The sequence below is a fragment of the Copadichromis virginalis genome, linkage group LG14 (genome assembly GCF_057382275.1).
Source record: "Copadichromis virginalis isolate Kocher_CV1m ecotype Utaka linkage group LG14, C_Virginalis_male_GT1.1, whole genome shotgun sequence".
Lineage (NCBI taxonomy): Eukaryota > Metazoa > Chordata > Actinopteri > Cichliformes > Cichlidae > Copadichromis > Copadichromis virginalis.
The window spans coordinates 41332358-41348979 of NC_140631.1; the positions used below are offsets into that span (position 1 = coordinate 41332358).

At 43.9% G+C, this 16622-nt stretch overlaps 1 protein-coding gene and 1 long non-coding RNA gene across 3 annotated transcripts in view; one reads left to right on the forward strand and one right to left on the reverse strand.

Annotated features, from left to right (window-relative positions):
* Positions 1 to 2515: 2515 nt before the first annotated feature.
* On the reverse strand, positions 2516 to 8427 carry LOC146694687 (uncharacterized). The gene is made up of 3 exons (XR_014914929.1): positions 8333 to 8427; positions 7921 to 7973; positions 2516 to 3621 (listed from the first exon to the last, which is right to left on the reverse strand). It is a non-coding gene; the product is annotated as an uncharacterized LOC146694687 (long non-coding RNA).
* A 5-nt stretch (positions 8428 to 8432) lies between these two features.
* timm50 (translocase of inner mitochondrial membrane 50 homolog (S. cerevisiae)) overlaps positions 8433 to 16622 on the forward strand; it is a 32513-nt gene continuing 24323 nt past the window's right edge. The window contains exons 1-4 of one of the 2 annotated variants that reach the window (XM_085430951.1): positions 9057 to 9121; positions 10343 to 10419; positions 10493 to 10649; positions 13817 to 13848. In XM_085430951.1, the coding sequence (XP_085287077.1) occupies positions 10375 to 10419; positions 10493 to 10649; positions 13817 to 13848 (234 nt within the window). In that variant the 5' untranslated portion in view covers positions 9057 to 9121; positions 10343 to 10374. Of the gene's footprint in view, positions 8721 to 9056; positions 9122 to 10342; positions 10420 to 10492; positions 10650 to 13816; positions 13849 to 16622 lie in introns of those variants that run through there. The other variant, XM_085430952.1, reaches the window with a different exon arrangement.

A 16622-nucleotide genomic window follows, 5' to 3' on the forward strand; every position in this document is an offset into this window, starting at 1 on the left:
GTGTGGTTAGTGCACCCACACAGCACAGACAGATAGAAAAAGAAAGAAAAACCAGAGGGAGAGGGGACAGGGGACATCCAGGAGGACCATGACAACACAACTCTTTTGTTTCTGTTATTTTGCTATGAGACCTTCGTCGCTGGACTATTGTGTAACACTCCTTAGTGTAATTCTGGGCTTTCCAACATTTCGAGTTCTATTCATGTTTTCTTAGTATTAAATACCTTGACCCTGTATATAGATTCTCCTTGCCCCCGTCTTGAGACCCTGTTTCAGAACCTGTACGTGAGTGTGGCAGTTTAAGTGTGGCATGTAGAAGGAGGAGGATTTCCATGTGGAGTGAGCGGACCGGCAGTGGACCCCTGGGATCCCTGGACCCCCTTTTCCCCACTTGTATATGGTGCACTTGGAGTTGTGTTAATAAGGAACTGTTTATTGTGATTCGCAGTCTGTGCGTGAGTCTATCCTGCTCCGACGTGACAGATTCATATTCAAAATAATGACTCTGAAATTTCTTATAGTCCAGTTATTCCTTCAAAAGAAATCAAAATAAGATTCTGTCCTGTGATACAGTGATCCAGACTCTTGAGTCAGGATCTGTTCGACAACAGTTTATAGACAGACCTGTACAGCGTCCGTATCACTGCAGACGCTGCACCAATCCATCTTCTTCCCTTACTTGTGAAGAAAACCCAGAGATACTTAAACTCCTCCACTTGGGGAGGAGATTCCAGGTCCCTGACCTGGAGTGGGCACTTCACCCTTTTTTCTGCTGAAGACCATGGCCTCAGATTTGGAGGTGCTGATTGTTATTCCCGCTGCTTCACACTGGCGTGAGAATTGCTCCGGTGTGAACTGGAGGCCACCACCTGATAAAGCCAACAGAACCATATTATCTGCGAAAAGCAGAGATGAAATTCTCAGGCAGTCCCAGTGGAAACCTCCCACCACCTGGCTATTCCTTGAAATTCTGTACAAATAATCTGAATCAGTGACAAAGAACAGATTTGGCAGAGTCCAAACCCCACTGGAAATGAGTATGACCTATTACAAGCTCTTGCAAAAGTTGTATAAGGATCAAATGGCCCCCATCAGTGTGCCAGACACCCGAATACTCTCGAAGAACCTCCCACAGAACACTCAGAGGGACACAGTTGAATACCTTTTCCAAGTACACGAAACACGTGTAGACTGGCTGGGCAAACTCCCATGCACCCTCAAGTATCCTCAAGAGCGTGAAGAGCAGGGCCAGCGTTCCACGACCAGGATGAAAACCACATTGTTCCTCCGGTATCCAACATTCGACTAATGAACGAACTCTGGCCGAGCAGTGTGATTCCCCCCTATAGTTGGAGCATGCTCTCGGGTCCCCGCTTCTTGAAGATGGAAAACACCACCCCGGTCAAGAGGTTCCACCCTGATCTACATGCAACATTGTAGAGGTGTGTCAACCAACCTGAGTCGCCTGATGGTTTGTGAGAATCCCCTGGCAGCTGCCCAGCACACACTGCACCCGACCCTTAGAGTGCTTCCTGCTGGTGATGGGCCTACAGGAGTCTGGGCTAATGTCCATTTATTGGACTGTGTCTGGGCGGGCCCCGTGGACTAAGACCCAGCTGCCAGACGTTCGCCCCCAGGCCCCCTCCCCGGACCTGGCTCCAGGGTGGTAACCCTATCCTGGGCTGGGTAAACTGTTCCCTTCACTCCTAGGACTTTTTGAATGTTTTTGTCTGGTTACTAACCCAGGACCCAGGTATGACTACTGTACTTAAGTAGAATTTTCAGCTATCTGTATTGTACTTGAATAGTTTTTTTTTGTTTGCTTGTTTGTTTGTTTTTACCAAACCCAAGTGACAAATAAAGAGGCAATGCTGAGATGGTTTGAATATGTCAGGAGGGATAGTGGACAAAGCATATTGAAGATTGAGCTGAAAGAAAGGAGGGAAAAAAACAAAGTGGACTAATGCTAAATTTCAAAATCTCAGTTTGAGAGTGATGTTGTATGCTTTTGTTTGAATGAAGTCAATTTTATTTTATTTAACCTTTCTTTATACAGGTAGAGACCTGTTTCAGACAAACAGGTTAAATAAGACAATTGTCAGATTTGGTGTATATGTTGGAACGCTCCATTTGAACCCATTTGAAAATTGGAACTTTGAATACACTATATTGAAAAAAGAGTAAAGCTACAACAAAGCTTTCAAAGACAAATCACTTTAAACTTATTGAACTATGATAAAGAGATATTTATGGCTCTTCTATTTGTTCCTTCATATAAGTGTTAGGGATATTCCAAGTGTTGACCTACCAGCGTCCTCACTGTGGTGAGAACCTAAATTGCTCATCCAAATGAGTGAAGAGGGTAGCAAATTTGGTTTTTAGCAATATCAGAAAAGCTATCAGACATGACTGATTTTATTAGAGGTCCAAAACAAGAATTTTGACAGTTAAAGGCTTCTTTCAACACGTTTGCCTGAACAAAAATTTGCAAAAAAAAAAAAAAAAAACCGAAGGGGAAGAAGAATTCCAGATTGCTTTTGGTTCAATTCTGCAGACTTCCTCCCAAAAAGTCCATTTTGCTATTTGGTCATATCACTAAATAAAGGTTAACTTCTCTTTGTCTTGATGCTCAGTCATCCAGATAAGCAGATCTCCAAATGGTTGATTCTGTTCATCTGGAAGTAGCGTTTTCAGTGGGAGAAACGTTTCATCACTCATCCAGGTGACTTCTTCAGTCTCAGCTGACTGCAGGTTTCAATCTTATAAACAGTACATTTGCATAATGACTGAAACCAGCCCACTGAAGGAACTTCTCTTTGCTTTTACCAGCCAATGTGATTTACCTAACAGTTACTCCTGCCATTTTTCATCAGTTCTGAATTCTTCATCATCTCCTTCCTTTAAATTTGTAAGATTATGCTTCATTTTAATGTCTGTCACTACATTGTATCAAAAAGGGGGAAAAATTAAAAAACCTCAGAATAACACCCTGTGTTAATTTATTAACTTTTAGCTAACAGTGCCACAAAGAGAGAACTGATTTGCTGATATGTCACTGATATGCTTGGAAAACAGAGAAATCTAAAGAAAATTTGAATATTTACTGTGACACAAATAATACTGGTAGCAGTCCACAGTGACAAAAGCAGAGCTACTTTATGGAGGTTGTTTCTGGGCTTTCAGACTGAGCCTTCAATCTGCCCATTCACATGTCAAGATGATTGACAGGACTCAAACGCGGGTCTCTGAATGTTCACAATAAAGGTGAGTTTATTTAAGTGACACCAGCTGCTATATACAATGGTGAAGGGAACAGGAGCTCCATAGAATCCAGAGAAGGGAAACACGCCCAAACTCCTGTCTTCACAAAGTCAGTCACTTACATGACCAAACTTGCACTCCACGCTGACGCTCACTCATGAATACACTCGCTCAACAGGGTCCAAGGGAAACAGGGAGGGATCAAGGAAGGTCTGCACCAGGGAGAAGAGAAACTGTGACAGCTGGGGCTACACGAGCCAGCGATGACCACAACTCAGCCGCCGTAGTGACCAGTCTGATGGGGATGATGAGCAGCAGGTGAGTTGATTGCCAGCAGGTGCGTTGGCCGAAGGTGGAAATCTGCAATGCAACACCACCCAGGCGGAAAGGAGTGAGGATGGGAGGGAGAGAGGGACACACAATAACAAGCACTGACAGGAACCCAGGGAGAATTGGAGGACCATGACATCACATTTCAAAATCAAACCACTACAGTGGGAGACCTCCATATCTGGCAGGAAATTACCTCCATATTATAATAACAGTAAAATCTTTAATAGAAAAAATACATTAAAAATTTTAAAAGCTAAATAGAAAAAGTCAGCTGACTGCTTTCAAGGCATAGAGTTGATGCAGTTTTTTAATGCATCATTATAATAAATTCATTACTATTTAAAGTAAAGAAAAATGTAAATGTAACATTTCAAAACATACAGCAACCAAAACTGAACCAATTTGTAAGTGCAAGAACCTGTGAGCAACTAAAGACACGTGTTGGGATTTATTTTTATCTTGTAAGGCTAATGTCGCATAATTAGCACCACATATTTGTGTTTTGTCTTTTACTGCACACAGGATTCACTCTGATGCTAACAGACATGAGCAGAGAGAAGCATTCCTCTCTGTGGAATATAGCTAAGGTGATAAATCAGTTGTTAGGCGATGGTATGCACCATACACTCCTTTATGCAGATCTGACTGGAGGGTAGGAGGTGGTTGCCATGGTGATGGGTGAAGCAGTGACTCCAAATAAGGAGATGCCCAGAAAGTTGCAGAAGGAGAAACATGAGCCGAGATCAGACCTAAGGCCACCTTAATCTGTTTTAGTATCCTGTTTATCACCCATAATAAAAAGTGTTAGTGCCTGGTCGTGGCAGTCGTTTGTCTCTGAGAGAGGAGGTCCAGAGCATTTGACTTTTACTCCATTGTCTCTTCCCAGAGTCTATTTTTTGTTTGTTTATTTGATTCCTGTCTGGCAATAGTCCAACAAACGGTCTCTACATTGGTTAAACTTAAAATGATTTTTATTTTCCATTTCATGAGGACAGTCTTCTTAGCAATGGATAAGGCAGCGAGAGCCATGTGGACTGTAATCATCTCCACAGTGACATCATCTAAATGACCCGAAAAGCAAACTGAAGGGGAGGCTGGAATGTTACATTTCAAAAAACTTTGATAAGTCTTCGCATATCCAGCACCAGAACCTACGAGCATGGATGTAATTTTTAGGCGTATTGCCTTTACAGTGCGAACAGTTGTTAGAAGACGTAAAACCCATCCTGAACATCCATTGATCTGTATAGTGCACTCTATGTATTATTTTATTAACTGTACCCAGGGATGTAAAAGAATTTGTACCACACTTGATGGCGTTTGATTAGGCTTTAATTTCTTTTTTACTATAGACTTAATTTGTTAATATTCTAAAAATCTATTCTTGTTAATCATGTATTGTATAACTAATCTGTCAAATGGAATAAAGTCTGTTCCTTCGAATATATCTTCCAAGTATTTAATTCCTTTACGACTCCAGACTGTGAAGTTAATCATATTATTGTTCTGTAGTATGTCAGGGTTGTTCCAGATGGGTGCACGTTTGCTTGGGATGAATGAAGACACCATGCTGTCAGAGAGCAGCTGATGTTGATGCTTTTGCATACATCGTATTTGATGTTTGAGCTAATGAATGGTAGGTCTGAGGTCTCTATTTATATTGCATAGTGCCTGTTCTGTGTCTAGCTAGGGTTCATCTAAGTGGCTGTGATTTAGGCAACCTGGGATGAATTGTAGCCTGTTGGCTAAGAAGTAGTGTTGGAAGTTAGGTAGATCTTGTCCTCCTTTATTCTTGGCCCTTTGTAGCGTTTTAAGCTAATACGCAGGGGTTAACTCTCCAAAGGAATCCAGAAATCTAAACCAGTTCACAAAGAAGCATCTATGTCCACTGTGAACGACCATCTTTGAACGGAGGGCGGGGCTTACGACGCTAACCAGCTGTTATATCAGAGTAAACACTAATATTTTTATAGTTAGGGTAAATTTGAGGCTGATTTTTTTTATTTTTTTGCATCTTGCATGTTCTCTCCAGGTACTTAAGATTCCACCAACAGTGAAAAATACAGATTGTGAAATTTTCTTTGATAGTTTGCATCTTTTTTTTCCCTTTTCTTTTTTTTAACCTTTTACCTTTTCTCTATATTTTATTGTGTTGTGCTTATTATATTTTACTGCTTCTATTGTTCTTGCGCTATTGTAAAGTGACCTTGAGGGTCTTAAAGGCGCCTATAAATAAAATGTATTATTATTAGTAGTAGTTTTGTAAATTCTTGCACAAATAACACACATAAACAATTAAGCAGCGTATATAAGCATGTATTTCTTAATTTTTATTAATTAATCGATGGCTAATGATTTATAGAACCTAACTGGAAGCTATGTTTTAATATTTAAGTCGGTGTCTCTTTATAATAATAAAAGCTAAAATAATTAAGTTTCATAACCCTACATATCTTCAAATGTTTTACTAATTTCAACTCATTTTGAAATGTTTTCAGCAAATTGCAGGTGAGTCAAATCTGACGTGATGATTTGGTGATTTTATAGACATGTGTATCTATTATGTATACAGGGAAGGGGCACTACAGTGTCAGCAGATGGATCAAATACTAATGTTTGAAAAGAACGTGGCTTTACGTTCCACCTGAAATTTAGACGTGCTGATGAATCTGCTCGGACTTTGCGCTCAGTCTCTTCTGGAGCATGACTGACTCCACCCTGGTGCAGCAGGACAGTACTTCAGTTTACTGCCCATTACTGTCAGTATCACCATAATTTTTGCCCTTCCTTCATTGACTTTTTAAGTAAGTAGTTTCTTTTTGCAATACTATTTGTTTTCCAACAGAGGAGTGGAGGACGCACTTTTGACTTTACTAAATCTAATTCTTAAACATGTAGAGAGTAAAGGGACTTTTGCAAGACTTCTTTTCATTGATTTTTCTTCGGCTTTTAATACAATACAGCCCCATATTTTAATTAAAAGACTTTTAGAACAGTTTGAAATCAGGAAAAACCTGGTGGGCTGGATTTTAGATTTTCTAACTGACAGGTCACAAAGAGTGAGAATAAATGGGGTTCTGTCTGACCCAGTGTTCTCCTCCACAGGTTCTCCTCAAGGGTGCGTCCTATCGCCCTTATTATTCACTCTCTATACAAATATGTGTCAGGGCAGACATGAAAACAGGGTCATTATTAAATATGCAGATGACTCTGTTATTGTCAGCTTACTGAAAGAGGGTGAAATTAACCACGGTCCAGTCATTGATGACTTTGTTCAGTGGTGTGAGGAATCTCATCTCCAGCTGAACATATCTAAAACAAAAGACATGGTTGTTGATTTTAGGAAACAACAAAATGGGCAAGCAGTCACTTTAATTAAAGGTCAGAAAATAGAGCAAGTACAATCATATAAATATCTTGGGACCATAATAAATGAAAAACTGAACTTTGATCAAAATTGCAAATCAGTTTGTAAAAAGGGTCACCAGCACCTTTATTGCCTTAGGAAACTTGTTCATTTCCACATTGACCAAAAAATTTTAACTTTGTTTTATCGTTCTTTTATTGAGTCTGTTTTATCCTTTTGTTTGGTGGCATGGTTCGGTCAGACCTCTGTCACAGAGAAAAACTCTCTAAATCAGATAGTGAGATGGTCCAGTCGTCTGATAGGTGAGCCACAGTCTTGTTTAGCCTCCCTGTACTCTAAGCAGGTACAGAGGATGGCTTTATCAATCCTTAATAATGGTTCCCATCCTCTAAGGGGTGAATTTCAGCTTCTTCCCTCAGGACGGAGGTTTCTATTTCCGAGATGCAGGACAAAGCGTTATAAAAATAGCTTTGTCCCCGTTGCTGTCACTGAATTAAATAAGAACTGTTTTTGATTCGAAATATTAAAGTATGTGTCACAGTGAGTTTTATATATTTACTAGGTATGTGTGTTTTTAAAGGGATGTCAAATGCTGTCATTTTTCTGTAAAGCAAATTTACCTTGCCTTTAGGTATAAATAAAGTTACCTTACCTTACCTTACAATTTCTTGCAATTCAGTTCCAGCCTAGCTTTAAGGTTTAACATGGAGAGGGGTGTAGGGGCTTGTTTTGCTCATGGCTGATAATGTGGACAAGTTAGAAAATCACAAATTTGGAGCTGTTTTTTTCTTGAGAATGACTTCCTGATAAGACTTATTGACGACACCTTATTTTTGATACCATAGATCAGAGAAGGCTAACAGGCGGACCACGGTCCGGATCTACAACACAAACAAACAAATTTTATTTTAACTGGTAGAGCTTTATGGTAGTGGTTCAGCCTGAAGAAACACACCTACCAGATGTGATACGCATCTGGGCAGTAAGCACTGGGACTCTACAGTGCCAGCAGCTGAAAAGACAGTAGAAAGAAAAGTTTAGAAAAAGAAAACTAAAAAACAGAGAAAGTGAGAGAAAAATAAAGAACAAAAACCAAATACAGAGGTAAATCCCCTGGTGAAGCACCTGATTAGAAACATAATTAGAAAATAAATCTAAAATTAAAAGTTTGACCTGATGGTGGCGCTAGAGTTTCATTATCAAGGGGCCATTTATGTATTCAATAAATAAACAAAGTGCCTGACACAAACACTTGCTCATCAGCCATATGCAAACCATTTCCTTGAGGCAAATATCTCTTGGTGGTAAAACGTGTTAGTAATATTTGATGAGAATATGAGGGTTAATGTCGCAATCGAAGGTCAGACTCACTCTTTCTTCTGATTGGTGCCAATCCTAAAAGGCCCTCCATCCTAGCGCCCCACGTGGCTTTCCACTCCTCTGATTGGGGCGTCTGCCTGCCCCTCACAGGGCCTCGGCCAATCGGGTGCTTTTGTCCTTCTTACTCGCGTCATTTGCGTTAGCTGTAGTGCTACTTTCCAACATGTCGGCTGTGTGTGTGCTCCCCATGTGTCTGCGGGCGAGCCGGGGCCTCCTCCGGCTCAGGAGCGCGGCGGCGGGTGCCTCCGCCCCAGCCATGGTGGACGTCATCCGGACACTGTCCACGGACAAGCCGCCGGCCGCAGCGGGCAGTGCGACGGGCGGGTTAGCTCAGGCGATCCTCCAGGAGAGACTCCAGCAGCAACAGCAGCCGACTCAGGTGCGCTTCATTTTACAACCTTAACAGCACTCAGTGGCGTCGACGGGGGTAACTGTATTAAGTAGTAGGTCCGACCGTGAAACCCCGCCATCACGAGCTGCCCTGGTGATGTAAATCAACTCATGAACGAACATTTCCAACCTTAGCTCAGACTGACAGCTAGCTTACATAAAGTTATTTTCTTGACCCACGCGGGCCCGGACGGACTAAACTGTGTGTTTTGTGGTGTTTGTCGCGACACACGTGATCTTCAGAAATGTGACGTTATGACAGCACCACCCCACGCGGGCTCAGCTGTCTGCTGAATGAATGAACCTGGCATCAACTAGCTAGCATGCTAATGTTAGCATGCGTTTATCTAGTCTGGCTGTAGCAACACAGCTTACCTGAGCCCGGCTCACGTGAGTATCCTCACAATGTGTGTTCCTCTGAACAGTAACTCTAGGGTTAGGGTTAACCCTAACTGTGTGGCAGTGAGTGCTGCTGGCACTGCTGTGGTTACCTGCCCTTCACCCGCAGCTGTGTGTGTGTTTGTCAGTGCCACAGCTTGATTTTATCTGCGGGATAAATCGCATTAACAGCCGAGGTTTGTTTCGCTCTGAAGGTCAGAGCAGACCCCCACCCTCCTCCCCGTGCAGCTCAGTGTGGTGTCTGGTCATGGAGGAAGCCACCCACCACGTGACTCCTAACAGTGTGTTTCCCACAGACTCCAAACATAAAAGTGTGACATCTACAGACGAACTGTAATAAGGGTTTTAGTTAAAGACTAAATAATTGCCACTCCACTTCTTCCCAGCAGCAGATACAGAAAGTGCTGAAATCTGTTAAAATCCATGAATTTAATTGGACATGAAGGAAATCAACAGCCTTCCATGAGACCATGTTGGTTTCTGTCAGTCTGTGTTGTTTTAAATGCTGTATAACATTTGCACACATTCACACATCCATGCCTTTTCAGTTAGTTTGGCATGCTCCTGATGAGATGATGGACGGTGTTTTGAGGGTGATCTCCTCCCAGACATGGACCAGTGCATCTGTGCGTGCTGCAGTCTGCAGTTCTGTTTGGCAGCATCAGGTGCATGAACCTCCCTGAGGTTCTCCTTGGGTTCAAGTCTGGGGAGCATGAGAGTCGTCATCTTTCAGACACTGACTACACAGTGCGGCTACACAAGGGCCTACTGCAGCAGCATCAGGTCTCAGACTGGGTTTGAGGACTTTATCCAGCTAAACCAGTCATGCTGGATGAGCCTGAAGGTATCATAACGTTCGTCTCCAGACTCTCATCTGTCTCCTGTGCTCAGTGTGAACCTGCTCTCATCCACCAGAGCTGGACTGTTGGTTGTTGTCCTCTGCTGCACTGTGCTGTGAGCACGGGCCCTGCTGCACGCGGTCTGATTCTGACAGTCTGCTCAGAAACATGCACGAGGAGCACGATGGAGGCTGTTATGCAGCACTCATGCAGCACTCCTCTACTGCCCTGCACGGCTCTCCTCCACACTCTGTCGACTGTGCCAGCATACACACCAAACCACCTCCTGTCAGTTTTTATTGTTTCTGTAAATTCTGTTTTTGGGAATAAAGTTTTTTTTTGTTTTTTTTTTTTTTGCTTGTTTGTTTAAAAGAGACACAAAAACGTTTCCTTGTGTTAAACTGAATGAAGCTGACGTCTCTAACGCTTTCCTCTCAGTTCAGACTGAAGGTGAGCGCATCAGTGCTGCACATTTCATTAATGCTAGTTCATAGTCAAACAGAAACGCTTGTTTTTGTTTAAGGGTCAGCCTCCTCCAGAGGGAGGGGAGGGCGAGAGGGAGGGCGAGAAGGCAGAGGACAGGAAGCAGAAGGAGAACACGGCCTACGCCAAGAAGATGGTGCTACGGTTGGCCGGATTCATGGGAGTCGGCGGCGCGGTCGCCATCGTTTATATATTCGGTGAGTCTTTAAGCTTCGTCCTGTGCACTCAGAGCGAGAGACTTTGCTGCCTCTCCTGAAACGGCGTCCTCACTTAGTCAGTTTCAGCCGGTTTGCTTCACAGGTGGAAACACGGTCACTGTCAGCCAATCAGCTTGCTCAGCAGCACGTCTCTATGTTCAAATCCAGTTCAACCTCTTTCTGTAGGGGTGATGTGACAAAGGAGCTGAAAATAAATTTCAGTAGACACAAAGCTGTTTCTACCTGGTTTCTATCCAGAAACTTGACAAACATTCAACAGCTGCAGAGTTTAAATGTGTTAGATCAGGGGTGGGAAACTCCAGGCCTCGAGGGCCGGCGTCCTGCAGGTTTTAGATCTGCAGGACCCTCTGGGTCAACACACTTGAATCACATGATTAGTTCATTACCCGGCCTCTGGAGAACGTTACGACATGTTGAGGAGGTCATTTAGCCATTTCAGTCAGCTGTGATGGATCAAGGACACATCTAAAACCTGCAGGACACTGGCCCTCGAGGCCTGGAGTTCCCCACCCCTGGAATAAAGTCAAGAATAAGCCTGTAATCCAGATGTTTCCCACTGGATCAGATTGATCATGTCAAACCTTCCATGTAAAGAAGAGAAGAGATTTGTTTGAGGACAAACAGAAATTCTTGAAAAGGTTTGAGGAGCGTTTTTTTTAAACTAATAGTTGACAGAGTCTAGTGTGGTGTGGCATTTTCAAAGGAAGAGAGGGTTTTTATTGTTTCCTTCATGCGAGTGTGCTGTGAGGGTTTATGCATGCAGGGCAGCTCTGTATTTTTCTCTTTAGAATTTAATGAGGGTTTTGTTGGAATAAATGTGCCACAGCTACCCTGGGGGTCAGTAATATTAAACTCCTGGAAAGATCACCGTGGGCTTTTCGGCCGGGCGCTTTTATACATACCCCTGTTTGAAAACATGAACCCAGCACGTGGTTGTTGGTCACGGATGAAACATGGATCAGATGTTTGGTTCTGCTGCTGGGTTTAAACACGTCAGTTTCAGGCGTTTCAAACAGGAGATGCAGCTTTATTCTTTGAGCCATCTTCAAAAGAACAAAAGAACAGGTATAATCTGTATTTCTGGCCGCGCTGGGCCTCTGAACTTCCTCTGATGGAAAGGTGGGTGTGATTGGTGTTTTCACACTTGGCTCCCTGATTGCAGGGACAGGTGGGTGGAGCTAGCAGCCTGTCCTTCAGAGGAGAGTCAGACTGAGGATGGTGAAGGGTGTTGTTGACAGGTTTGGCGAGTAGAAAAATGGACCCCGAGTGATCCGTTTAAGGAGGAGGAGAGGATGGAAATGTAATCTTTGATTTGTGGAGTCGGACTCGGGTGAGGACAGGATGAAGGATTTCTTTGGGGAGTCGTCCTCTTCAGAAACAAGTCGTTCATGAAGTTATTGGAGATTTTTGATTTGCTTTTTGTCTGCGTGTTTTGAAGACCGTGGCAGACTCTGTGACCTCGGTCTTCACAGGAATGGGATTTTATGTCTTTAATTCCACGCTTTCGATCGTATTTTGGATCCTTTTGAAGTTCGTTCCTCCTGGAGATTTTCCACCTTTTCCACTTTGACTTTCTCCTTTAGTTGTGAAATATTTGTGCTGCACTGTGAGAATGACAGAAGAGATTTTATGGTACATCTTTTCTGTGGCTCATACCTGGAGATGTTCAGGATTATAACCTGCTGTTTCTCCTGTGTTTCTTTGTGCTTTGTAGCTTTCGGCTCAGGGCGGCTGCACCAAAGGTTTAAATGAACATAAATATGTAAAGACTGTGATTGGTTCGTTGAAAGGAGGTTATTACAGTGATCAGACTCGTGTAAGAGCTGCTGAGTTAATAATAATAATCAGCATCATAGTTAGTGCTGTGTGTGATGCCATCACAGCACTTTAACACCTGCACCTCCTCCAGCTGCTCGTGCAAGTCATTTTTCTGGTTGTGGTAACCTGGTGCAGTGTGCAGGTTAGCACTGTGCTGAAGCCACGACTGTAACGACGTGTCTGTACAGAAGCTCAGAGATACGGCGGGAGACAGTTTGAAAACTTCTGGTTCTGACTTGTTCTCTTCCTGTGTCGGGGCTGAGGTGGCGCTGTGTGATATTACCAGCAGCACGTGAAGCCACCACAGCCTCTGACGGTGTGCTAGCACCTGAGGGCCCAGGCCTCACTGCAGTCTTGACTCAGAAACGACCTCGGTGTCGGTGCAGACAAAGGAGAAGACGCAGCTGAAACAGGAAACACCGATACCGCTGAGTTTCATCTTTTCAGGCTTACAGAAATCAGAGAGCCCAAACCACAGCTGCTCGCTTCTGATGAGTATAAATAGATCTGTAACCTGACCTTTAACCTGCAGGGCACCTACCTGGAAATGTAATAAATGAAGCTTTTAAATGTGTGTAACAGCGACTGCACGGTGTAGTGGTTTAACCATTTCTAACAAGCGAACATCCTGGGAGGAGATGAGATGTTGCTGTTGGTGCTTGTTGGTTATTGGATGGTTTGGTTGTTTTTTTCGTCTCATTTATTTTTAAAACATGGGAAAATGTTTTTGCTCGACCACAACCAGTGATGTCTGTTTACTCACGCGTGTTTTCAAATATTGATTTCTCTGTGTTTGCTAATATTTCTGCTGGAAGGTTCAAGCATTATTGTGAAGTGTGCGTGTCACCTGCCTCAAATCTAGTAAATAACCTGAACAGGTGATACACTGTGGGTTCTCTCCAGGTACTCCGGCTTCCTCCCACAGTCCAAACACATGCAGTTAGTGGGGACAGGTTAACTGGTAACTCTAAAGCAGGGGTCCCCAATCCCAGTCCACAAGGGCCGGTGTCCTGCAGGTTTTAGATCTCACCCTGGGTCAGCACACCTGAATCACATGATTAGTTCGTTACCAGGCCTCTGGAGAACTACAGGACATGTTGAGGAGGTCGTTTAGCCGTTTAAATCAGCTGTGATGGATCAAGGACACGTCTAAAACCTGCAGGGACACCGGCCCTTGTGGACTGGGATTGGGGACCCCTGCTCTAAAGTGCCCATAGGTGTGAATGGTTGTCTGCGTGTTAGCCCTGTGACAGACTGGTGACCTGTCCAGGATAAGTGGAAGAGAATGGAGGGAGGCAATAAACTGTTTTATTTTTCTTCTTTTTTAGGCACAAATTCGGTGGACGAACAAGGAAACACGGTAAGTTTTGCTGTCTCTCTCACACACACACACACACACACACACACACACACACACACACACACACACACACACACGTGTGGTCGTGCTCATGCTTTAAGGCGACGGTGTTTGATTGTGAAGTCACCTGTTCAGATTCAAATCAGGCATCTGTCGCGTGAGGAGCACACTTAACAGCTCGCTGCGTGATGGAGGGGTGAGAGGTGTCGCTGTGGGAGAGGAAGCAGCACACTTATCTCACCTTTTGTCCGCTTTCATACTGTAACAGGATTGAGCAGGACGACGACCTGCACTTCCAGCCAGACGGTGATCCAGATGTTCAGCAGGCTGCGAGAGCAGCATCAGCGTTTTAAACATGCGCAGCTCCAGCCCTCGCCTTCAGATTATACATGTTTGTGTTCAGATAACCAGCCTTTCCAGTGCAGAAGCTTTGCTTTGTTCCGGTAATAAGATCGTCCCCTCGCTCTTACTTTGCTCAGCTCAGTTGCTGCTAACCAGCTGAAAGGCAAGCCAGATGTGTTTCTGTGGTGAACTGATACAGGGCAGTGTTTACTGATGGAAACAGATGTTCAGAATCAGAATCAGAATACTTTATTGATCCCTGGGGGAAATTATTTTTTGTTACAGTGCTCCATTTTAAACCAACATTAAGACAAGACAGACAATACGCTAACTAAGAATAGTACAATATATACATATACATACATACATACATACATACATAAGTCACTCATAAATAAATATTTGGAAAAGAAACATGTGTAGTTGTAGCAGCAAACAGTGTGTTAAGTGGATGCGTTGTACAGGGAGATGGCCACAGGCAGGAATGATTTCCTGTGTCGTTCAGTGGTTCAGTTTATTATGTTTATTAGCATCTGGAGACATCAGCAGTGTCTGTGTGTGACAGATCTGAGCTGATGGTGATTTTGAAAGTAATAACAGCTGAAGACTTGGATCAAGCTGTCAGATTAGAGGGGGTGGTGGGGGTTGGCTTGAGCTTTGCGGTTTCCTTTGATGCTGGTCTTTGGGGACAGGATCTTTGTTGGAGGCGTTAATGGCCACTTCAAAGGGCACACTTCAGTCTCATTAGGATCCTTTTGTTGGTGACAAAGAGGTGAGCGTGTCGTTTGCTCGGTGTGTATTTGAAGCTCGGGAACAGAAGAGCCGGCCGCGGGCATCAGCGTCGGAGAAAAGGACCCCAGACTGAAGCCTGCAGTAACTTCAGTCGTTTGTCTTCAGTTGACTCATAAACTTGCTCTGCACTTCATTACTGCACACTTACAGCTTTCTAAAGTGTCCTTTTACAGACAGATGTGCTCGAGCTGAATTTAAATGAAAAGCAAACAGATGGGGGGGGGGGGGGGGGTGTTCTGGTGCAAAGCTGGGTCGTCTACCTCGGGACGTCTGAGACAGCTCGGTGCAGAGAGTGATGGACACCTGAAGCACAGGCGTCGTGCTTTATCTCCGTGTGAATCATCCACCTCAGGATCAGCTACGATCCAAACTGGAAGGGAGGAAACTGGTGTGTTTCATTCTTTTACCCTGATTATGTATTTTACTGTATTAGAAATCATACATTTAGTAATTCAGAATCTGATCTGCCTGACCGTGCAAGCTTTAACTGACAGGAAGTGAATCGACCGTCTGCTCAGGTAGGATAGTTTCAGTTTGAGGTGTGGATGTGGGAAGGATGAGCTCGCTTTGTCCCGGCACGAGAGGATTTCTCTCTTCAAAGGGCACACTTATCTCACCTGACTTCCTGTCAGGAGCTCCAATCAGACGGCACACTTCTCATGTTGCCGTGACGCCCGTCTTCTGCAGTGTGTCTGCGCTAACACTTACCAACTCCTCATCCTCAAACTGTCATCTTCAGGGCATTTAACGGCGGCGTGTGCCGGCGCTCGGAGAGGTGTTTATGCAGGAAACACTTCCCAGAAAGAGAGAGTGTGTGTGTGTGTGTGTGTGTGTGTGTGTCAGCTGCTCTTTAGTCATAAAGTTTTAATTATTTTCCACAGTTTTAAGTTTGATCTCCCTGCTGTTTGAAACCACAGGTGTGATTCGTCTCGATGTCACATTTCTACAAACGTAATGAAATGAAACGATCACTTCGCTGTTTAGACGTTTTTACCTGCTGCTGTGAGGTGTTGTCGTCACCCCGCGCCGTGGGCGGGCAGCATGGACACAAGTTTGGTAGGCGACATAGGAGAGTGAAATTAATACTGAAGGTGTGGGGGGATATCTACTGAAAATCTCACAGGTTTGAATCTCAGTGATGTCAAGGTCAAAGGTCAAGTGTTCTGAAAATCTTGTGAATGCTGTAACTCGAGAAGAAAGTCACCGAGGACTTTTGAGTGAGCAGTGTCTGTGAGGAGGCTGAGGGGCGTCATCAGTATCTTCGTCTGCTGAAACCGACCGGACTGTCAAAAGGAAACGATTAAAACTTTGGGATGGACGTTCAGGTTGGAATTTATTGCCGATCGGCTGAGCCTTTCACCGGTCGTTGCCAATAATGCTGGTTGAAGCTGAGAGAAGCGGTCGGTGGTGAAACGAGCAACAGGGCTGTTTATGTTATTAAATATTTCCGTCCTGGAAGCACATGTTCGCCAAACGTTTTCAGCAATCCAACGGATGATCCTTTTCCACAGTATGATGCGACATCATTTCCTTTGACAGATATTTAGATACAGCCAGCGTGCACTGTGTCCACCTGAGCTGTCCATTTAACCCTTTCATGGTGGTCACTACAGTGGACAGCCAGTGTTGGTGCACAAAAA